The 24,749-nt window shown below is 47.3% G+C and overlaps 1 protein-coding gene across 1 annotated transcript; it reads left to right on the top strand.

The window, feature by feature from the left end:
• The first annotated feature begins 1,869 nt into the window (after positions 1-1,869).
• Positions 1,870-24,122, top strand: ehd1a (EH-domain containing 1a). The gene is made up of 6 exons (XM_056600714.1): positions 1,870-2,670; positions 11,434-11,531; positions 16,798-17,039; positions 18,507-18,677; positions 19,620-19,784; positions 23,496-24,122. Exons 1-6 carry the CDS (start codon positions 2,282-2,284, stop codon positions 24,039-24,041), a joined length of 1,611 nt encoding a protein of 536 aa, XP_056456689.1. The 5' UTR covers positions 1,870-2,281; the 3' UTR covers positions 24,042-24,122.
• Positions 24,123-24,749: the final 627 nt, after the last annotated feature.

Raw genomic sequence — 24,749 nt, forward strand, 5'->3', positions numbered from 1 at the left:
GGTTTAAAGCTCAAGGCAGGGAAGAGAATCCAAGACACTGTTGTAGCTACGCTGTTCGCAATTCTACAGGGCACACTCTTCTGTTGCTCAGATTCAAGGTGCCATAACCGCATGTAAGTCAATGATTTAGGGACTGGATTGCCCTGCTCCATCACTCTGGGTGGAGGCGATGGGGGTGGTGGGCCCTTTCAACTACCTACTGCTACTATCAATAAAGCGCTTCCTTTTATTCAGCCAGCGATGATTCAGGTTTTATGTGCGTTATTAGAGAAAGTTGCTATCTGCTCAGCAATAAAAGTAGATTAGGGAAGACAAAGGTCTTACTATTTTTATTGAGGGATTTTATGGCCTAAGTTGAATCACCACATGATGATTCAGATGCCAAATCGGAAATAAAATGATTCGGTCGAGCCGAGTCAGCAAGGTTCCTTAGTCACCACAGGAGGGCAGCGTTGTCTGGTGACATTTAACAGCACTGTATTCTCTCTGTGACGAGCGCTGGGCCTTTCTTTGTCTGATGGCCATAATAAAGCCATTAGATGAAATACAATATATCCTGTAATTCACATAGCTATTTCCGTGGATTCATTGAACGTCTTACATAAATACAATAGCAGGCTAAGCCCAAACCACAAGGGGAAGTGGCCTCCGTACAACCAGCATGTTGATTGTCAATAATTTGTTTATCGGATGGGAAATTAAAACGAAATGTTGTGCCTCTCTCTCTCTCTCTCTCTCTCTCTCTCTCTCTCTCTCTCTCTCTCTCTCTCTCTCTCTCTCTCTCTCTCTCTCTCTCTCTCTCTCTCTCTCTCTCTCTCTCACTGTGGTGATGTACTTTCTCTGTAATTACGTGTTCCTCAATTGGTGGTTATGGTGCATGTCAACCCCAGTGCTGCCTGCAGCTGGAGTGAGGGTCTCACCAGCTGTAACAGCATCTCCATATGGATGAGTGTCTGGTGTCCAGTGGAGCTGCTGTTATCTGTGGAGGGACGCCCGCGGTCATCCACAGCCGGCCGGGGGGGTTCCTGTAGTTTCCAAAGGCCCTGTCACTGTCACAACGCGTCATGTTTTAGGTTTTGAAATCAGCTTCATTGATTTGTTCGATGTTACACCCTGAACGCATTTCCTTTTTGCAATAATAAAAGTATTAAAGTTATATTATTTCTCATTTTCCATTATTCTCGCTTGATAGACTTATGATTGTAAATGGATATGGATTAGATTATAAAATCAATGATAACCTACTATATAATGTATTCATGAAACAGGTAAAGCATATGAGACAATCACAATTGTCAGATCTGGAAATACCAAATGTAACCTATAACATTGTAGCTACTGTATTGTATTAGCATAAAGGCAAAGGTGTATACTTTACTGGTAGGCTATTTAATAAAATGAAACCCTGTTAAAAAAGCATGGAGCCTGAGTATTATTATCATTATATTATTATCATAATCATGATATCAATATTACTAATTGAGGATTGGTGGTAGTAGAACTAAACTCAGAAGCATTATTTAAAATAAGTAAGTGTGCGTGTGTACGTGAAAGTGTGCGTGCGCGCGTGTATGCGTGGGCGTGTGTGTGTCCAATTCTGATTTGTCCAAAAGTTAAAATTTTCCCTGTTCTTATCAGAACCAAACTCAGTGATGAGGAAGAGGTTATAATGTACTTTTGATTAAAGAGTCCAAAGAGTAACGATAGGTTGTTGCGCGGTCAGAGGATCTTGATCCGAGCTCACCCTGCCGGGCCTTTATTTTGAAAAACGAACGACTTTCCGGTGTTTGAGTGGTGTCCTCCGTTTATGGACCGTCAAGCAACTGTCAGCCGGTAGTGTTGCCATATTGGGCCAGATTGTCCGCCCAATCTAGCAACACTGGCTGCAGAGAACAGCAGCCAGATCTCTGGCCCAATCTGGCAGCACTGTCAGCCGGTAGCTTCGCAAGTTAGCCGAGCCCCGAACACAGGATTACGTTGTTCTTTCCACTTAACCCGGGGTGCAGGGAGAGTTATTTTATTCATTAAACATAAATAGGATGAGTTTCAGAGCCGTAGCATAGGAAGTGCCCCGGCTAACGTGAATGGTTGACCTGAAGTTGGCTACTAGGCTAACTCGAGGAGAAGAGGGTGGGGACAAAACTTGAAGACCTCGCCCTTACGTTCCTTCACATCAGCGGGGTGCTCTTCACGGTGCGACAGTCCCAGGCCGCGATCAAACCCGACCCAGACCCAGGGACAGACGGACACGGTCGTCTCAACCGAGGACAACAAGGCCACCATGTTCAGGAAGAACGGAAAGAAGGACCCCGAGCTGTTCCAGAACGTGTCGGAGGGGCTGCGGAAGCTGTACCGGACCAAACTCTTCCCCCTGGAGGACGCGTATCGATTCCACGACTTCCACTCCCCGGCACTTGAAGATGCCGATTTCGACAACAAGCCTATGGTGCTCCTGGTGGGGCAGTACTCCACCGGGAAGACCACCTTCATCCGACACCTCATGGAGCAGGACTTCCCTGGGATGCGGATCGGACCGGAGCCGACCACCGACTCGTTCATCGCGGTGATGCACGGGGAGCAGGACGGGGTGATCCCGGGGAACGCGTTGGTGGTGGACCCCAAGAAGCCCTTCCGCAAACTCAACGCGTTCGGAAACGCTTTCCTCAACAGGTACACACACACACACACACACACACACACACACACACACACACACACACACACACACACACACACACACACACACACACACACACACACACACACACACACTAATACTCACACTGCTTCATAACGACACTATTTTCACTGAATTTAATCAAAACATTACAAGTAACAGACAAAAACTCGAATATAATGTTGGAACAATTTCCAGCTGACAATTTGTAACGCGTCTCCCCCTGATGTCATCATTCGAATACTTATTTAAGTGTCTCCCTCCATCTTCGGGGGACAGCATCCCTGACTGAAAGGCTTAGTACAAGTCTGTCTTTACACAGGCTGACCAGACGGGCGGATTAGCTCTCCAGGTTGCAGCCGGCTTGGGCTGAGCATGGCAGTAACATTCTTGTGAAGCACATGAAGAGTCACCTAGTGGCAGACTGCTTTGTCCGGCTGTCCCGTCCTGTCTTCCATTGAACATGCTAAAGGTTGTTTCTGATGTTGCTAGGCGACCACATGACCTTGTCCTGCTTTTGGATACGATTCGAACCCTTCGTATCCCTATACGTACACAAAGTTGTTTTTCTGAGCAATGAGTTCATGAGATCTTTTTTTTTTTTAGAATGTATACTATTTTGTGCTGAATATTTCGTATCCCTGTCTCTGACACACCTCTTGGAAGCTTCCCCAAAGCTCTATGACTCACTCAAAATGCAATTGCACACAAAATTGCGCTTTTGCCAAATATTTTATCATGTCGAGGAAAGGAAATGTCGACGGAACAGTTGGTATTTGGAAATCGGAAGTTGGTTTGTATTCTAATTTTGGACTTTCGATACAGCAAAGTAAAAAAAAAAAAAGAAGATATGGCTAACCAAATGCTTTAAGAGATATTCAAAACCCGGGCGGTGTTTTAGTGTGGCATCCAAACACACAGATGGGCCGGTACGCTGAGGCCTCTGGTGACATCACATGGCTACAAGCTGTTTGGATGTGAGCTCATTTCCTTGGAGGTTGTATAGGCCTCTCTCTTGCGCTTGCTCTCTTGCTCTTGCTCTCTCTTTAGCTCTCACACTCTTGGTCCCTCGCTCACTCGAACCCACTGGTTGGTGTCACCTTTACATGAGCATCCTACCAAACAGATGGCTGGATTACACACACGCAAGCGCGCGCACATGCACTAAATTAGTGTGTCCCTGTAGATTCAGAATGTAAATGCTGTTCAGCCGCAGGATGAATTAGGAAAATTAACAAGGCTAATTCACCCTTGAACCCAGTTGGGCCAATTCTCATGTTTCACTTTCCTCACCTCCTCGGGTGTCGCTGTTTGGGGCTGAGGGGGAATCCCACTCCTGGAGAGTACATGAATCAAGACATTTCCAGCATGATGTACTGTACGAAGGCTCATGCCCCAAATTAATCCATTTTAAACTGTTCCCCTTTTGAGAGCAGGCTCATTTCCTCATTGACCAGTTTGTCTCAAGTGTGGCCTGTGTTTGACTCTGATCGACTCCAGAAGGAAGCAGATAACGACTTGCGCAAACAGGCGTCATTGTCCCTTCCAGCGGCTTGACAAAGCACTTGGTGCGAGCGCGCTGAACAATGGCTGTTCCTTGCCGTGGAGCGACACTGAGGGTCCGTCTCCCACTCTCCAACTACTTTATTTCCTTTTTCTCCCTTTTCCAATCCTCACATTCGACAGTCTTTAGCATGGAGTTGTTTCCAATCTCAGCTTGGCTCAGCAACAGGATCAAATAGGGTCAGTCTGGTAATGGTCTGGTTTTCTGTGTGTGTGAGGCTGGCACTTTGGGCCCAGTTAGTTATTATCAAGTGTTGTCGAGTCATGAAGCACTATAACTACACACGATCAGCCTGCAGAATAGCCCACAACTACCAGCTTAAGCTTGCTCATCCCGTATCCCATAACCTGTCATTTTATGGAGAGGGTTAACGGAGCCAGGTCAGGTGATAGCCTGCATCCACAACGAGCTCCTTGGATTGAGAAATCTGCATTCCCTCCTTCAACTCCCTCAGCTCGCTCCTAATCTTTGCTTTTCTTCCATATCATTACAGTTTTACCCCATATTGCTCATACCAATCATATCACGACCCGTCTTGCATCACGACCCGTCTCAAGGTCTAAGCATTATCTCTCGCCCTCCAAACAGCTGTAGGCTGAAACCTGATTGGATGTCCCCTCCGTGCTCTGCCCATAGCTCTGACGTCCGCTCATTGTAGCCCGTGTCCACGGCCTGCTGGTCAGAGCGTCACTGAGCGGGCCGGCGCTGCCCTGTGTGTGTGCTCTCTGCTGAGCCAGTATAGTCAGGAGGGGCCGAGTCAGCAGAGGCTCTGTTCCGCTCTGCGATGCCCCCCCCCCCCCCCGCCCCGCTCTGTCCTCTCTGCCCCGCTCTGTCCTCTCTGCCCCGCTGTTGTTCCTGGACTCTCACTGACTCTGCACTTTTTCTCTCCCCCCCCCCCCCCAACCACCCGGAGTGGGGCTTTAGACACCGGAGAGCCCCCCTCTGACTCGTTTCGGTGAACTTGAACCACAATGTTGGACGGGATTCCTGAATGTCGTGCAGAGGCACTGAACCCTGTGCGTGCCAGCGCAGTCCCCTTCCTGTATGCTTGACGTGTGCGTGTGTCTGTTTGTGTGTGCGTGTCAGCGTGAGGAAGGTGGGTGTTCAGAGCGGGGGGGGGGGGGGCAGGAGAGGAAGATCTTCATATGTCACTGAGGACGGAGCGTGACTTCCAGTAACGTGTGTCTGTGACGTGACAACAGGCCCCTGCCCTGTGCTCTCTGTGTACCTCAGTGGAAGGGCTTCCACTGTTTTTCCTGGTACTGGAGAGGAAAAGCCTCCCTGGGAGGCACCACAACGCTCTTCAACATGGGCCCCTCTGACTCACTATTGTGCAATGAGCTCCAAGGAGTTCTTCACATTTATTAAAAAAAGTGAGACCCTCTTCTCTTTTTCTTCTTCTTCTTCCTCTAACCTAGAAAAGATGGGTGGAAAATGTTAGGCTAGATGTATTGGGGGAGACAGGACAGAGAAGAGAATCCATGCCAAGATCCCGAGGAGATAATGGTCCACTCCTCCGTCTCACGCACACATTGGACTCCGCTTTGTGTTATCTTTTGACAGCTGCATGTAGTGTAAACTAATGCCACACCTATACTGGTCACCAGCTCTCTGCTTTAGTTCACTCTCCCTTTTGTCCTTGGAATCTTTCCTTTTGCCCTCTCCGTGTGTGTGTGTACACACACACACACACACACACACACACACACACACACACACACACACACACACACACACACACACACACACACACACACACACACACACACACACACACACACGTGTGTGTCAGGGATGGAAATGAACACCCGCCACACGCCATTTGCCGGTGGATTTGTATGATCAGCGACTGTCAACTTCCGGGATAATATACCGGTAACTAACAGCTCTCAAGTCTCACGCATTCGGCGTGAGACACACGCAATTCGGAAGAAGACGATGGGTGTGTCGCATAGACGTCGTCATCGTCTTGTTCGGATCCATGGAATCCATGGAATCCAGGTACACACACACACACACACACACACTTACACACACACACACACACACACACACATACTCACACTGCTTCATAACGACACTATTTTCACTGAATTTAATCAAAACATTACAAGTAACAGACAAAAACTTGAATATAATGTTGGAACAATTTCCGGCTGACAATTTGTAACGCGTCTCCCCCTGATGTCATCGCGCGCAAGGCAGCATGGCTATGGCCAGGCTATTTCGGAGGCAGGACACGTTCAGAATTCCATTCATAAATTAACAGACGTGACTGTGAGGTGAATTGTCTGGCTGGCTGAAATTTGAAAAGGGTTCGGCAAGTGTCCATGGTAAGATTTGTGTAACCAACGAGAGAGGTATGATCAGTTAAGCATGACGAAGGAGAAGTGTATGGAAGTAAATCGGTGCCATCGGATTTTGAAAATAAAAAGCCATTGAATTCTAAGCACTGAATATTTATGCATTGAAATAACGTATCTGAATTTGAATTTCAACGTAATCAACGTCCGTAATCAAGTTTTTGACGTTGAATCTGTGCATAAATATTCAGTGCTTAGAGTTCAATGGCTTTTTATTTTCAATAACAGATTTACTTCCATAGAAGTGACTCAAACATTTTGGGGTTAAGAGGGCGTATCGGTTTCCACCATAGGTTTCTACTACTGCTGTCAAGCGATTAAAATATTTAATCACGATTAATCGCATTAATGTCAGTTAACTCACGATTAATCGCGATTAATAACAATTCTTTTTTCTATGATAAATATCCCTTGATTTCTTAGTCCCATTAATTTTTCTCATTTGAATGCTCTTATCAACATGGAGAAATGCATCGGCTTGCCTTGTGCAAATGTTTTTTTATTGATAACAACATTGGCTTATACTGATCAAAACAGGACGATACAAAAAAAAAGCCTCTAGTGCAATTAAACGATGAACATAGTCATACAAACATACTGCCTTGAACATGGCAGTCAGGCTACTGTGTCTTTGTTTTGAGCCAAAAAAATATAAAAATATAAAAATATTAAAAATATAAAAATTAAACGCGCAATACAAATATTAACGCCGTTAAAATTGGTTTGCACTAATGCCGTTAATAACGCGTTTAACTGACAGCACTAGTTTCTACAGGAAAAAATCAGTGTGGGGGTGGGGGAATCTAGAGCGGTATGGAAGCACGCAAAAATTTGCAGTGCCAGAATTCTGAGAATTTAGTCAGCATTTCAGATTTCTCAGAATTTTCTTGACGCTGCAAATTAAAGAGCTACTACTAGCGAACTAATTTTAGCGTGACTGGAGAGAACTTCCTTAAATTAACCTTTAATGCTAGATTTGCATGAACGCTATTTAGTGAATTAGTTTGGTTCTCTTTCATGGAAGCCGGAAGTGGGAGATTCCTGGGGCTTGCCCCATGAATTCAACCCATGCACACGCTCACACGCCACACTTCGTATTTCTCAAGCAGAGAAATTACCAGGATAGCGCCAACCAATTTAGGCCGCTATTTAACAGTGTTACAGGTAGGAATCAAATGTGTTTCCCGTACGTAGGGTAGGCCTAACCATACGTCCTCTTTTGCCTGGACATGCCCTCTTTTTGAGACATGTTTTGCGGAATTTCAAAATCGTCCAGGATTTAATTAAAGCCTCGTACATGTTCACATTGAATTTGCGTTGTGTTTCTCTGGGTCGTTCACAAACTAGTTAGCCTACGCCCTTCCCTACTCAGTTCTGTTCGCTTTGCATTGTTGGAAGTGAGTAGGGGGAGTGGTTAAGTAGAGCCTTCAGATTGGACGGTTTGACTTACTCAGTTACCGTCGTGTTTTGTATTTTTTCTTTTTACCATTATTGTTTTATAGGGACAAACATTAACAAATTTCTCCTACAGTTGATTGATAAAGTTATATCTAGACTATTGAACAGAAAAAAAGTGTTAAGGGCCAATAATGCTTACTATCATACGTTAGTTACGATGTCTGTGGACAAATTTGTATTTAGTCACATGTAAATATAAAAAAACAAATTGACTTATGATGGTGTAGCCATGCATGTTGTTTTATTGTTAATATGTCAATTTGTTTTTTATTGAAAATACTTTGTATAGATGAATTATCCCCAAACTTCGAAACACCTTTGAAATACACATGACTTAACATGGCAGATACCTGTGTGTTGTTTATCGGTAAAGGCCAATTTCCACTGGAATCGGCACGGAAGCGGCACGGCAGCGAACCGGCTGTGTTCCGTACTGCAATCCCCACTGGAAGCGGCACAGACACGTTCCGACTATGGCTCAAGGCGTGCATAATTATAATAATTATTCATACAATATTATTCATGAGTTATATTCAAACCCTACATAATATATATGCATCAATATTATAACCCATTAAATACGGTAGACCTATGATTTCTAGATGTCATGGCAACGTCCACTCGCGACACTGGACTTGCGAGGCATCGACGCAGACTTTCATTTCTTCTTTGCCACTGATTAGCTATTGATACCATAGATAGACTGTATAATATTACAATACCCTGTGAATTGTATAGGGATCGATGTGAGCTCATGATTATTCATGAGCAAAGGCAAACTGATTGGCTGTAGTTGTGTTCTGAGACACTGCAGCGAACCGGCAACTTTCAGAAATAGAAGAGGCAAGTATCGTAAACGAAGTGCCGGTTTGGGGACGGTTCCGTGCCGTGCCGGTGCCGTATCCAGTGGAATAGCCTACGTTGACTTTAATGGTTTCTATTATTTTCGGTGAGCGATTCGCTGCCGTGCCGCTTCCGTGCCGATTCCAGTGAAAATTGGCCTTAAGAGTGTAACGTTTTCAACTCAGTTCCTTGGTAGAACCTACTTACAGTAAAAATCACTTCTGATGGAAAAAAAGATGTGTATGAAAAACACTTTCCTTATCTATTGTTACTATTATATTGTTCAAAATGTACGCATTTATTAAAAAAATATAGCGTATAAAAAGTGGCTGGTAAAAAAGATGAGTGGCTGGTAGATTTTTTTTTACCTGCCACAGTGGCTGTTTGGCAAGAAAGTTAATATCCATCCCTGGTGTGTGTGTGTGTGTGTGTGTGTGTGTGTGTGTGTGTGTGTGTGTGTGTGTGTGTGTGTGTGTGTGTGTGTGTGTGTGTGTGTGTGTGTGTGTGTGTGTGTGTGTGTGTGTGTGTGTGTGTGTGTGTGTTCATCCTGACTGGTCTTTGCAGCAGGAATGTAAAGGCCAGGTTTCCCCGGTCTTGTGACCTGGCTGCCGTTCTCAGCTTATGTTATGGAGAGTTTTGGATCGCTCCAGAGAACGCACGCTGCGTGGAGCCACGGGGCGCGCCGCAAACAATCGTCTGCTTTGTGGCCCGAGCTACAAACCCCCCAACCCCCCCTACCCGGCCTCACCCCCCGGTCGACCACGCTTCACTTGTCATCCCGTAATAATACCTTCACCCGCTGGCACCCCTCTCGCCTCCTTCCTCTCGCCTCCTTCCTCTCGCCTCCTTCCTCTCGCCTCCTTCCCCTTGCCTCCTTCCTCTCGCCTCCTTCCTCTCTCCTCTTGCCTCTTTCCTTTTGCCTCCTTCCCCTCGCCTCCTTCCTCTCGCCTCCTTCCTTTCTCCTTCCCCTCGCCTCCTTCCTCTCGCCTCCTTCCCCTCGCCTCCTTCCCCTCACCTCCTTCCTCCCTTCTCTTGCCTCCTTCCTCTCGCCTCCTTCCTTTCTACTTCCCCTCGCCTCCTTCCTCTTGCCTCCTTCCTCTTGCCTCCTTCCTCTTGCCTCCTTCCTCTTGCCTCCTTCCCCTCGCCTCCTTCCCCTCGCCTCCTTCCCCTCGCCTCCTTCCCCTCGCCTCCTTCCCCTCGCCTCCTTCCCCTCGCCTCCTTCCTCCCTCCTCTTGCCTCCTTCCTCTTGCTTCCTTCCTCTTGCCTGCTTCCTCTTGCCTCCTTCCCCACGCCTCCTTCCTCTTGCCTCCTTCCCCACGCCTCCTTCCTCCCTCCTCTTGCCTGCTTCCTATTGCCTCCTTCCTCTCGCCTCCTTCCTCTCGCCTCCTTCCTCTTGCCTCCTTCCTCTCGCCTCCTTCCTCTTGCTTCCTTCCTTTTGCCTCCTTCCCCTCGCTTCCTCTCTCTCGCCTCCTTCCTTTCTCCTTCCCCTCGCCTCCTTCCTCTTGCCTCCTTCCTCTCGCCTCCTTCCTCTCGCCTCCTTCCTCCCTCCTCTTGCCCCCTTCCGCTCTCCTCCTTCCTTTCTCCTTCCCCTCACCTCCTTCCTCTCGCCTCCTTCCTCCCTCCTCTTGCCTCCTTCCTATTGCCTCCTTCCCCTCACCTCCTTCCCCTCGCCTCCTTCCTCTTGCCTCCTTCCTCCCTCCTCCTTCCTCTTGCCTCCTTCCTCCCTCCTCTTGCCTCCTTCCTCTTGCCTCCTTCCTCTTGCCTCCTTCCTCTCGCCTCCTTCCTCCCTCCTCTTGCCTCCTTCCTCTCGCCTCCTTCCTAGTCTTTCAATCCCTTTTTAAAGGTGAACAATCTGCCACAAACGCACCCAGTCAGGAAACACAAGGCACGTCTCGGATCGAAGACTTCGTCCTGTTGACCGTTGCACCACGAGAACAGAGCAGAACAGCTCAGTGATCCATAATGTGAACAGAACACATTCCCATCATGTTTTCCCAAGCCTGTCCACATGGAAATGTAAACACACATCTAGTCTTACTGTAACCTTAGAAATCGTGTGTGTGTGTGTGTGTGTGTGTGTGTGTGTGTGTGTGTGTGTGTGTGTGTGTGTGTGTGTGTGTGTGTGTGTGTGTGTGTGTGTGTGTGTGTGTGTGTGTGTGTGTGTGTGTGTGTGAGAGGATGGCTACATCACAATGATTGGTCTTCCACTACACACTACACACCCACTACACAAATCAGGACGAAGAGTTGTTTCCACGACCTAGCTGGGTCGGACTCCCACAGGAAGGCGCCCCCCCCCCCCCCCCCCCCCGCCTTGTCTTTCTACAGCAGGGCTTTTTCCATTTTTACAGCGGGGGCATTCCACGCTCTGGTGCAGACACACGCCATCATAAAGTCTGTTGAATCTTCTTTCTTTTAATGTTAACGATATTGTGTAATAACCAAACCACCCTGCTTTGTTCTCCCTCTCTTACTTTCTCTTTCTCTCTCTCGTTCTTGTCCTCCTGTCCTCTCTTGTGTCTCTACAGGTTCATGTGCGCACAGATGCCTAACGCGGTGCTGGAGAGTATCAGTATCATCGATACTCCTGGAATCCTGTCGGGGGAGAAACAGAGGATCAGCAGAGGTCAGCCTTGCACGTGCGCACAATCTCATGCACACCATCACCCACTCAAGCACTCTCCCTCACCATAGGCCGCACACACTGTCAAAGTGTAACGGTTGCTCACCACTTCCTCTCTACACCTTACCCCAAGTCAGCCGCTCAACACTCGCTCAGTCTTCTCTGTTCTTTTAAACCCAGCTGCGGCTTCGGTCTCAGATTCATTTCTCCTATTCTACCGTCGCCATTTTCTTTGCCTTTATCACTCAGAGGTCCACATTATGCAGATGAATTTGCACGCGAGGCCAAATGCTATTTTTAGTGTATAGATCTGTATCCATTTCAATTCCAAAGGCAATAGAATTTGATTAGGGATGCACCGAATATTTGGCCACCGAAAATGTTGGGCCGAAAATGGCCCAAAACATAATTTTCGGTTTCGGCCAAAGGAGTAAAAAGGCCGAAAAAAATACACTGAACATTTATATTTTGAATAATATTTTTTTTTTTTTAAAGATTTTTACTCATTTATTTAAAGGTACATTGTTCTTAAATTCTTGCTATAAGGTCTGCTGGAATGTTAGAAACCGTTAAGTGTTAAATAAATATTTTGTATCCAATTTTTAATTTTTTTTATTTATTGAAAAGCAACACAAAAACGTTTATAAATGACATTCCATTGTTTGATTTATGCAATGGTGAAAAATTAATGCAAAATGAATGAAAAACAGCAAAAGCCAAAAAGGTTTCGGCCAAGAATTTTCATTTCGGTGCATCCCTAGATTTGATCATTGTTCTTCTGTTAGTTCCCAGGCCAATGTCTCATGCTCATCTCAATAACAGCGTTGCACGTGCCTCTTCCTGCGGTGGTTCAGCAGCACATGATGATTGTATTTCACTCAGAGAAACCGTAACAATCAGCTCTTTTCTCCGCGAGTCCGTCGATGAACCAAGAACAGTGTCCGAAAGTTTAAGGAACTCTTTTTCTTCTCCTTTTTAGACCTGTTGCGTGCTCCATCGCAGGAAACTTGACAACCGCAGTAGGGAAGCAAGTGATTTATTCTCACACACACGAGCACACGCACATACGCTTATGCATGCAGACACCATTCATTGCTCACAGGCTGGGTGTTACTCACAGTTAGTCAATTGTCTCTGTAATAATTCCAGGCCTGATAGAGTTCAGGCGTGGTGCATGAATTCAGGCTTGAGCTTGGCCATGTATGTTGTCAAGAAAAGTGAAAATAGGTGAGCGGTGCCTTTTTAAAAAGTCTAGTCAACACGTCGTCACCCTACCTGACCTTTTGATTGACATGTCTGCACCAACTAGGCGTAGTCTATATAAGGAAGTCTTTCAGCTTTGTATGTTTGCACTGAGGATGGTCTGAATGGGACTGAAAACGTTTTGCCCGCGCTTTGGGTAGCACTTTACACTTTTATGCAATAAAAACGTGTTGTTGCATCGGCTACATGGTGTGTGAGTTCCGCTCCTTTTAATGTTGTCAAGAAAGGCAATGGTGGTGTGTATGGTGTCTTCGAATGTATTTGATAATTTCAGGCACAGATAATTTCACTTCCTATCAGCCCTGTAATCCCCATGTCTCATGAACGGGGGTGAGACGGGAAGGGGAGAGAGAACCACACTGAAGGGCACGGATAATGAGGCATGAAATCCAATGCAGCAACTGTCAACACACAGACAATTGAAAAGTCATCTGATAAGAGACAGACTGTTTTTGTCGAAGGTGACCCATTCAGGCATTCATATGGTATACGGACCCATTCCGCAGTTTTTTTATCTCTATGGATGTCTAGGTATATTCATACACGACAGGAGCCACACATAATGTGCATAGCGACACCGAGCTGTCCATGCAGACGCATAATAATTTCATTCTCAGTCAAAGTGTGTTGTCTGTGTAAACACAGCCACCGAACCGTCCCAGTGAGACCCACATGTGGTCGGCCTACTTTAAACAAGTTTGGCTGACCGTATGGGGGGGGGGGGGGGGGGGTGGTGGTGTGTGTGTGTGTGTGTGTTAACGAGAGATTCATACCTTAAGGCTGATATCCCCATACCCCATGCCACTACCCTCTCCCAAGGGCTGAGATGGAACAGATGAAATATCTTCTATCAAAAGAATGTGTGCGTCAACTGCACCATGCCCGACCCCTAACCCTTATATATGTTGAATATCAACAGTGGCGCCGGGAACGGATGGGATTAGAACTTTCCCCATAAGCTGTGATTGGGTGTGGAGGAGCTGGGTGCTGTGATATAGGGTGTGTATGTGTATGGCTGGAGGGAGCACAGACGCATCTCTGGAAATACATGCACAAGTATGCATGGCGTCAGTTGTCCACGCCAGCTTTAGGAGGCAGATGCCCGTGGGAGGCTTGGGTAGGGGAACAGCTGTTTCTTCATCTTCCAAGGGTGTGTGTGGGGGGGGGGGTTAATGGACTTGATTGTGAGTGTGGGTCCTAAGGAGGAGAATGGCCCAGTGTTGCCGTGGCTCCCACATGTCTTGTCTGTCCGCCTGTTGTGGCTTTGTCTACATTTTACAAATCTTCCCCTCTCTCTTTCTACACATTGGGAACTTTCCGCCTCGTCCTACGATGAAGGAGGGGTTGTGAACCTGGGGGTTTGCACACGTTCAGGCTGACTCACTGACACACAAGCTGGGGGTTCCCAGCCTCTCCCTCCTCTGACCCACCCCTCTCTCTACTGCGTTCTTTCACTTTCTCTATCAACCTGAGACTCTCTCTGCTTTAAGGATCTGATTCTATTCAATTTCTGATTTGATTAGATACAATATCGAACTGCTTGAGATATTTCACCTAATGGGAGACCTAATGTTGTAAACTGACCCCAAAGCAGTTAGATGAATGAACACCACAGACACGATACGGCACTATTAACTATATGATGCAAGTTTTGCCCAGGGCTGCCCAGGCCAGGCCAGACTACCGTGGTTCAGTCTTCAAGCAGTCAGAGGAAAACCTTAAAGGACTGGTCTCTGTGTGGTGACTAAATCGGCTGGTGCTCACCATGTTGGCTGCCCTGTGGTGAACCACTGTCGTGAATTGGACTCGAACATCCCTTCGTGCTTCCTCTGTATCTCGACTTCTCCCTCTATCTCTCCATTTCTCTGTCTCTCTCCGTCTCTGTCTCTATCTCTCCATTTCTCTGCCTCTGTCTCTGTGCTCTCTGTCTCTGTCTGTCTCTATCTCTCCATGCCTCTGTCTCTGTGCTCTCTGTCTCTGTCTGTCTCTGTCTCTGTCTCTCCATGCCTCTGTCTCTGTGCTCTCTGTCTCTGTCTCTATCTCTCCATGCCTCTGTCTCTGTGCTCTCTGTCTCTGTCTGTCTCTGTCTCTGTATCTATCTCTCCATGCCTCTGTCTCTTTGCTCTCTGTCTCTGTCTGTCTCTGTCTCTATCTCTCCATGCCTCTGTCTCTTTGCTCTCTGTCTCTGTCTGTCTCTGTCTCTATCTCTCCATGCCTCTGTCTCTGTGCTCTCTGTCTCTGTCTGTCTCTGTCTCTGTCTCTCCATGCCTCTGTCTCTGTGCTCTCTGTCTCTGTCTGTCTCTGTCTCTGTCTCTGCCTGTCTCTCACCCCCACATGTACATGTTCCATGAGTCTGGTCGGAATGTGCATCAGATCTGGCGCTGATTGCAAGACAGCCGAGATGAGCTCTATGAGCAGTTGCATTCTTTAGCTGAGGACTAATCAAGACCATAGTTCAGTATTTTTCCACCTCTCACTCACTGTCCCGTGCCTCGCTTACACTCCCTGCTTTCTCTTTCTCACTTGAGAATCAGTCAAAATACAAAGTCCACCCTTGAGTAACGTTGGTGGTTTCTGAATGAGCACAGGGTGAAACTTGCATTCGAAATTTGTGTGTACACACCTTAGTAACCAGTGGTTACTATTCACTGACATGAATATTGAAAATTCTCTCTCTCTCTCTCTCTCTCTCTCTCTCTCTCTCTCTCTCTCTCTCTCTCTCTCTCTCTCTCTCTCTCTCTCTCTCTCTCTCTCTCTCTCTCTCTCTCTCTCTCCTCTCTCTCTCTCTCTCTCTCTCTCTCTCTCTCTCTCTCTCTCTCTCTCTCTCTCTCTCTCTCTCTCTCCTCTCTCTCTCTCTCTCTCTCTCTCTCTCTCTCTCTCTCTCTCTCTCTCTCTCTCTCTGAGATAAGCTTATCTGTGATGATGACGAGTCACATTGCAGGGAGCAGTGGGCCGTAAACGAGATGCCTGATAGATTAAGTGCTGAGCTCACCTTGTGAACCGCAGTTCCCTCCCGTACTTTCTCTTTTCTCACACCACTAAAACTCTTGGATTTTAAACTTTTATATTATAGCTACTGCCCTGTGTTATTTTTTTCGCTATAGCATTCACTTATTTTGATATGTTTTAGCCTTTTGAAACAACATGTCACAATATGTCTAAATGTCCAAAATAAAGTTGCATTCATTGGCTTTGGTGCAACACAGACGAATCTATAGAATCTCTGTCATTGAAGACCAAAAAAAAAAGTCTGAAGTCTTGGTGTATAATCATTAATTCATCCATGATTTTGTTTTTCGTAGGCATGACTACCGTCCGTAACGCAGTGAGTCTATCTTGAAAAGACGTGCTTAAACACTGCACTCATCCAGTCAGCTCAGGCTTGAGTTTTAACAAAGACTAGGCAGCATGGATCCCAAATACACAGACTTCTACTCCCGTTTCCAAAGCTGATACTGATACTGTTCTAGGCTATTTAATCATAACCGTGCTCCGTAGCACCTGAAGAAGCGGTTGGCTCTTACTGTGTAGGGACCATTCATTCATCATGTTACCAGCTCAGCAGAATTCTCCAGACTAAAGTGAACCCGTTTCCGGTTTCAGGTTTGCTGTTCTGAGGCACATTAGAGCAAGAGCCGCCATGAAAGGCCAGGCAGTGTCTCAACAGCGGCCGTCCTCAGCTGACATTTACACTTACGTTCAGGGCCTTTAGCAGATGCTTTTAATCCAAAGCCACTTACAACCATTCACACACCGACGGCGGAGTCAACCACGCAGGGGGTGAGCCAGGCCATCAGGAGCAGTTAGGGTGAGGCGTCTTGCTCAGGAACAACTCCACACTCCGCTAGGAGGAGCCGGGGATCGAACTAGGAACCTCCCGGTCACAAGTCATCCGCTTACAAGTCAACCGGCACTACCTCCTGAGCTAAGCCAACTTGGTAGCCGAGGTGGATTAAAAACGTGTCCGTCACTCCCCCTCCCATCTTCCCCCCCCCCCCCTCCCCAGGCTATGACTTTGCGGCGGTGCTGGAGTGGTTCGCCGAGCGTGTGGACCGCATCATCCTGCTGTTCGACGCCCACAAGCTGGACATCTCGGACGAGTTCTCGGAGGTTATCCGGGCTCTGAAGAACCACGAGGACAAGATGCGCGTGGTGCTGAACAAGGCGGACCAGATCAGCACGCAGCAGCTCATGAGGGTGTACGGCGCGCTCATGTGGTCCCTGGGCAAGATCATCAACACGCCAGAGGTACGTAACCCCACCACCCTACCGCCACCACCTCACCACAGCCCCCCCCGCCACCACAACCCCACCCCCCGCCAGCACCTCGCCATACCCCGCCCCCGAAAACCCGCCCACTGCTCCCTAGCAGCCCTGATAGTCTGCCCCCCCCTCGCAGCAAACGCTGGTGTATCCAGGGCTTCAGGCTGGTTAACAGTGGAGAAGGAGGCAGACCACTGGATTATGCTGTCATAGTATGAAAAACAAAAAGGCTGGAAAAGTAGAAGCCAATGACCTCGCCGCAGCCCAGAATCGAGTGTGTTCCGCTGGTGGCCTCGTGTCAATTTCCCCCATTGGGGAATGCAAACAATGCCCTCTCGAATACACTGGAACTCTAGGCCTAGAGGCCTAGAAGATTCGTTGTTGTTGTTCAAGTTGCTGGCTGGTCTCCCTGGGGCCGTACCAACAGTCACTTAAAAAGGCTTTCTGAAGGTTGTGTGGAACTAGTCCGTGCCATGATGGTACTGCGTGTTTTGTTTTTGTTTTGTTTTTTACTACGAGGGTTGGAGCACGTTCGGCTCTGTTGCGCTCTTTCCTCTGCGTCGAGCCGTCCGGCGCGACCTGCGTGACTTTGACGTTGGTTCAGTCGTTGTTGGGAGCTGTTGGTTTCTGTGCAGCCGCACCCTGACATGCGGTCCTGATTCTTATGTCAGTGATTAACAGCACTTGTGATATCAGCTGTTTCACTCCTCGCCCCCCCCGGGCGCCCGATCTGGGTCCGCTGAGGTCCGGGGGGACGGGGTTATTAATAGACGGCCTCTCTGTATCCAAGGAGAGGCGGAGCACACGTTGGAGAACCGGTTGTACATTCACAAAACAAAACAAATATTATCCTGTTTATGCAAAAACAAGCTCATTGTCTGACATGTTTAGTATCCAGAGAGCGACTTAATGAAAGATTCGCTCTCTCATGGAGTGCTGGTGCTTTGCACCTGTGTTTGAACCATGTGGGGGAAACGGCGTTCTCAAAGATGCAGGGCAAGGGTTCTTGCAGGTTGCTTTTATAGTGCCGTGGATCGGTGTCCTTCACCTTATGTCACGGGAGAGGCAGAGGGTTCGTTAATGGTTGTTCCATCGGGCCATGATTAACACTGACCAACCTTTGGAACCCCTGGAGAATAATTCACTGACTTTGAGTATCGTCTTGCAAAGACTTTCCACTCCAGACCTGTTGGACTTGTTGGACTTTCTTGATGTACAAGTGTGTGTGTGTGTGTGTGTGTGTGTGTGTGTGTGTGTGTGTGTGTGTGTGTGTTTTCTTTTTAAACACCCACTCATGCTGTCATGATGGCATGTCACCCAATGGGTTGAACTTCCTTCCCTCAGTGCGTGTGTGTGTGCGTGCGTGCGCGTGCGTGCGTGTGCGTGCGTGCGTGCCTGCGCGTGTGTGTGTGTGTGTGTACCCTAACACTTTCCACCCCTTGGCTGTTCTAGGTGGTGCGGGTCTACATTGGGTCGTTCTGGGCCCAGCCCCTCCTGGTGCCCGACAACAGGAAGCTGTTTGAGGCCGAGGAGCAGGACCTGTTCCTGGACATCCAGTCGCTGCCGCGCAACGCAGCGCTGCGCAAACTCAACGACCTCATCAAGCGGGCGCGCCTCGCCAAGGTACAGACGCACCGCTGGCTGTGATGCGTTTCCTTTGTAAATCAATCACCCTCGCATCGATCACGCCTCATAGCGGCCCTTTTAGGCAAAGTATCATCTCCAAAGTGTGGCTCATATCTGCCCTTTTGTCTTTGAATTTCAGCTCAAAACTGATACTTTTGTTGGCAAGTCGTGTGGAAAAGTTGTAATTCATGCAGAGCTTTCACCATCATCTGCTCATAAATTAAACTGAAATAATCATAACTGTACCTTAAGGGACAAATCCGGTGTAAAATGGATCTGGGATATGTTTAGTATGATAACGAGTCGGAATGTTCGTTTCGGAGCAAAAAAGACGCGTATGTATACGCATTCATAAGTATAATAAGGGTCTTATCATATAAAACGAGGCATTGATAACTTTGTAAGTGTAAAGATTGTTTATTAAAAAGGACATTTTATACACAATACCTTCAGTAGTTCATCCATCGACGCCATCTTATCTTTAAGACTCGATAGGTATGTTAAGACCCTTATTATACTACCAAAGAAGAGTCGGGCTACTTCTAGCCTTTTAAGTGGTTTAAAATAACGATCTAGTTTTTACCATAACACATGCCCCCATCGTTCCAAGTTTATAGCGTTTTGGTAGAATCGGCTAAAAACAGCCAACTTAAGAATGCGTCTATGCACGCTTTTTTGCTCCCAAATGAACATTCCGACTCGTTATCATACTAAACATATCCCAGATCCATTTTACACCGGATTTGTCCTTTAAATCATCCAATTTGAGTTTTAAACAAAGTCACACAACTAAATAATCGATGAAATATATTCTGTTGGGCTTGGAAGGGCACAAGTTCCTCAAAACATATCCGCGCGCACTTGTGCGCACACACACAGACATAAAAAAGTGATTGATGATGAGACACTTTTGTGTGTGTGTGTGTGTGTGGCGTCCAGGTGCAAGCCTACATCATCAGCTCGCTGAAGAAGGAGATGCCGGCGATGTTCGGGAAGGACACGAAGAAGAAGGAGCTGATCGCCAACCTGTCGGAGATCTACCATCGCATCGAGAAGGAGCACCAGATCTCCCCCGGGGACTTCCCCAACATCGCCAAGATGCAGGTGGGTCACCAGGGTCATGTTCGCTCTAGTGTTGTTGTCTTGATCAGCATAAATGCTATTAGGTCATTATATACACTACCGTTCAAAAGCTTGGGGTCACCATGCCAATTTCGTGTTCTCAATGAAATCACACACTTTTAATCAACAGTTTTCATTGGTCCTAATTAGATTTCACAAGGGTTTTGTAACCATCAATTAGCATTCAACCTGATCAGCTAAACAATGTAGCATTAACACAGGAGTTACGATGGCTAGAAAGGGCCTCTGTACGATTTGATTGTAAAACGATTATCGATGCATCTCGATGTAACAATTTTTTTTATGTACATTTCGATGCGTGATTCTCAAATATATATATATATATATATATATATATATATATATATATATATATATATATATATATATATATATATATATATATATATATATATATATATATATATACACACATCTGGGTTTGCTACTCAGAGTTTGCTAATCACTTCGTACTTTTGAGATGATCATTAAAGACATCAACAGATGAATTAACTTATCTAATATTTTATTAGAGAAAAAGTTTCATTCACAGATATGACTTTCTATGAACAATGCAATAATCAATGCATCTTGCATTACAACAAAATATTGAAGTATGTAAAAAATAGGTTTGTTATCCTTTCTTTCTAATCTTTCTTTTCTATGTCATTAAAGAAAAAGCTGCTCTTGAATTAGGAGTTCTTGTGTCTGGCTGTGAGTTTGCGTGCATGCTATGCATAGGCTGAATCGCAATCGTGTCTAGACAAATCAGATTGACCAATAAATGAAACTAACTGAAGATAAATTAAATAATTTTAAAATTACTAAAATGATTTCTCTCTGGGGAACAGAATGTTGCAGCAGGTGAGCAAATTAATTCATCTGCATTGAGATGGAACAGTTCTAGAGAGAATCGCGATGCATCGAAGTATCGATTATTTTTCCACCTATGTAGATATTCCATTAAAATTCAGCCGTTTCCAGATGGAATAGTCATTTACCACATGAACAATGTCTATACTGTATTTCTGATTCATTTAATGATCCCATGGCATGAAAATTTCAATTTCTGAGGTTTTCTAACATTAATATAGGTTCCCCTAGCGGCGCCTATCTATGCTCCCCCAGTAGGGGTGCAACGGATCATCATTGATCCGTGATCCGTTCGGATCATCTATTTCGGTTCGGCACACGCATGATCCGCGGATTGATTTATGAAAAAAAAATTTGCGCATGTTCAGTCCACACACAGCCGTAACCATTCCTGCTAGTTCCAGGGACAGAGCTACTTAACACGCTATGGGTAAAAGTCCACAACAGTTCCCTTTTCAATAAGCAAACAGTCCTATGGCTCGTTGTGATTTATTGTCCTCAGCGTACAACATGAAGAACAGTGGGCATGGAAAATAAAAGTAGGCTAGACTTCGGTGACTACTGTAACGATAACTGCTGCCTCCAGTGCTACGTCTGTTTCCATACTCGCGCTGCCACACAAACCTGTCGCCTAGGTTACCACACAGACGTAACACGTAGCTGACATAGCTATTGCCAACATAAAGAAAAACACATCGAGCATGGCCACGCATTTACAGCGACATCACCCCGGTGTTTCACTGACAGGAGTGAAACCGAAAGCGGCTCAACAACCGCTCATCACCGCGGCATTTAAGCAGCCCCTTCTTCCACAATCAGACCGGGCTAAAGCAATCACAAACGCTATTTTTTTTATTTTTTTTGCTGATCCGAAAAATGATCCGATCCGTGACTCTTGATCCGAGGAACGATCCGAACCGTGAGTTTTTTGATCCGTTGCACCCCTATCCCCCAGTAGCTAAAAATGTTGTTGCGTGTAAAACGAGAACTAGGAATTCTGCTCTGCCTTCGAATAAACAAAGCTCACGCGTGCCGTTTTGGAATTTTTGTCGTCATAAGGGGAGATGTCACATCCCCTTTCTCTGCCTTGCCAGCCCAGAGAATTTTGCCCGCCAATGGTGTGTGTGTGTGTGTGTGTGTGTGTGTGTGTGTGTGTGTGTGTGTGTGTGTGTGTGTGTGTGTGTGTGTGTGTGTGTGTGTGTGTGTGTGTGTGTGTGTGTGTGTGTGTGTGTGTGTGTGTGTGTGTGTGTGTGTGTGTACGTACACTCACTGTAACAAAGGTGTTGTACACCTCTTTGTTATTTGGATAACCGTTCTGCTGTTGCTGTTATTGGGCATAACACGTTGGTTCTTTGACGTCTCTGGTATTTCCACAACGAGACTGTAGTTGGGGTTATCTCAGCCATCGTTGAGCCTGCCGCACCCTAATATCGTCTGGAGGCGCACACAGCTTTTGGCCGTGATATTATATAATATAGATATCTATGTATAATATGATATTATTTAGATATAGAGCTCCAGGACTCCCGCCGGAGCATCCGGAGTGTTCTAGAATATTTACAGAACACTGCCAAAGGCTGTGTGTGCCTCGCCATTGCAATACATCCACTGTAAACCGAGCGCATGGTACCGTGGCCGCAAGCTGCTTAGGGCCACTCCCCCACCCTCCTCCTTGACCCGCCTCCCTCCTCCTAATTTGCATTAAAGCTACAGACACCGAAACGGCACGTTTGGGGAAAGCTCAATGTGCGACTGGCTCGTAGTTGCTGTAATTCTGCAACACAGCTGAATTTCGGGAATTTTTTCAAATACTGTGTTAGGGGCCCACTAATATCTATATTAAAGCATCCGTAAAGTAGTATGCCATGGGACCTTTAATGTTCTCTTCGTTGAAGAAAACAGTGCTTTTCTTTCAATAATAAGGACATTTCTCAGTAACCCCAAACTTTTGAACGGTAGTGTACATTATGTAGCCTGCGATCATAATTGTTACACTTGCAGTGTGATTATTATCTTTGCAGCCAGCCCAGAGTGATTCAACCATGAGATGAGATTTTTCGAAGAATTTAACTATGTCTCATCTGAGAGTCACTTTGGAGAAATCCCAACAGACCGAGGAATTCCAAGCTTTAATCCCCGGCCCTAAATGAACAGGGATACTACGATTGGCTCTCTTTACTCTAAATACTGAACAAGATAAGAACCCACCGGCTCTATCCAGCGTTGGTCGTGGTTCCTCCTCGTGAGTTCAGGGGGGAGGTGTCTCAGGCCCCAGCCCCACCACCACAGAGAGCAGACATGACCTAAACGTGTTTCCGCTCACGTATCAAATCATTACAGGGTTTATGTTCTTATTCTACATTTTTATCTCTGTCGAAAAACAAAAGCGTGAATCTATTTTGGATGAAAGGCGGCGGCAGCAGTGAGCAGTGTCACTGCGCCTCTCAGTCAGACGACGTCTAGCTTCTCAAAGACCTGAGAGGAAGAAACCGTAAGAGGCTTCAGAGGTTTCTTAAATAGACTCCGGTGAGGCGAGTGGAACGCAAAGTACACTTTATGTATAATTAATCCCTCTGAGAGGCATTTCAGCTCCGCTCACAATGGGTCGGGTGTTCTCCACGGAGCGACCTTTGACCCTCGCCCCGAGACGCCCTCTACCCTCTGCCCTCTCTCCGGCCCCCGGCCTTCCCATCAGGGCTGGGCGGGGGAGATTTATTTTTCCTGGTTGGTCAGGACATCCTGCCTCTTGTGCACTGGGTTCCCCTCTCGCAGGCAACTGATCTATTTCCATCACCCATGTTCCTGTTTTCCTCCTGACAGGAGCTGCTGAATGGCCAGGACTTCACCAAGTTCCCCGTGCTGCGGCCCAAGCTGCTGGAGGCGGTGGAGGACATGCTGGCCAACGACATCGCCAAGCTCATGATCCTGGTGCGGCAGGAGGAGGCGGACATGCCCAGCCAGAAGGTGAAGGGCGGGGCCTTCGAGGGCACCATGAACGGGCCCTTCGGCCACGGCTACGGCGAGGGCGCCAGCGAGGGCATCGACGAGATGGAGTGGGTGGTGGGCCGCGACAAGCCCACCTACGACGAGATCTTCTACACGCTGTCGCCCATCAACGGCAAGGTGTCGGGCGCCGCTGCCAAGAAGGAGATGGTGAAGTCCAAGCTCCCCAACACGGTGCTGGGCAAGATCTGGAAGCTGGCCGACGTGGACAAGGACGGCTTCCTGGACGATGAGGAGTTCGCCCTGGCCAACCACCTGATCAAGGTGAAGCTGGAGGGCCACGAGCTGCCGGGGAAGCTCCCCGAGCACCTCGTGCCCCCCTCCAAGAGGGGCCTGGTGGACGACGAGGAGGAGGTGGCGTGAGGAGGAGTGAGGGGCCCACTGGAGCAGGAGTGACGAGGAGTGAGGGGCCCGCTGGAGCAGGAGTGAGGAGGAGTGACGAGGAGTGAGGGGCCCGGAGGAGGAGTGAGGAGGAGTGAGGGGCCCGGAGGAGGAGGAGGAATGAGGGAGGGGCCCGGAGGAGGAGGAGTGAGGGAGGGGCCCGGAGGAGGAGGAGGAGGAGGAGGAGTGAGGGGGGCTTCCAAGGTCGAACCTCCACACCACACCTGAAGGGGCGGGGCGAGGGGTGGGGGGCTGCGTTCCCAGGCTTCACCGTGAGGAGGAGGAGGAGGATGATAAATTGCTGTGATTCTTTTTTTTTTTTTTTACACCAGAGAGACTGGAGGGTTTTGAGTGGGGATGGGGGGGGGGGGGAGAGGGCTTTGTGCATTAAGGGACGAGTGTGTAGTAATCTGTTAAAATAAACAAGCGAAGCTGGGGAGGGGGCGGGGGGTCATTTGCCAACTGTTGGAGGACAGTACCGGATCATTCTGTGATTCCTGTCCGGCCGCATGCTGGGATCTGACATGGATTTGTTCATCCTGTGTAAAAGATGTCTCATAAATATACAGTCCATATATTATATGTTGATCCAAAGAAAAATCGTTTTTTTTTCCCATTTGGAGAGAGAGAGAGAGAGGGGGCCGAGAAGGAGCTAAGCGAGGAATCCAGTCAGCTGTTTTATCTATATTT

Source organism: Gadus chalcogrammus, chromosome 10 (assembly GCF_026213295.1).
Source record: "Gadus chalcogrammus isolate NIFS_2021 chromosome 10, NIFS_Gcha_1.0, whole genome shotgun sequence".
Taxonomy (NCBI): Eukaryota; Metazoa; Chordata; class Actinopteri; order Gadiformes; family Gadidae; genus Gadus; species Gadus chalcogrammus.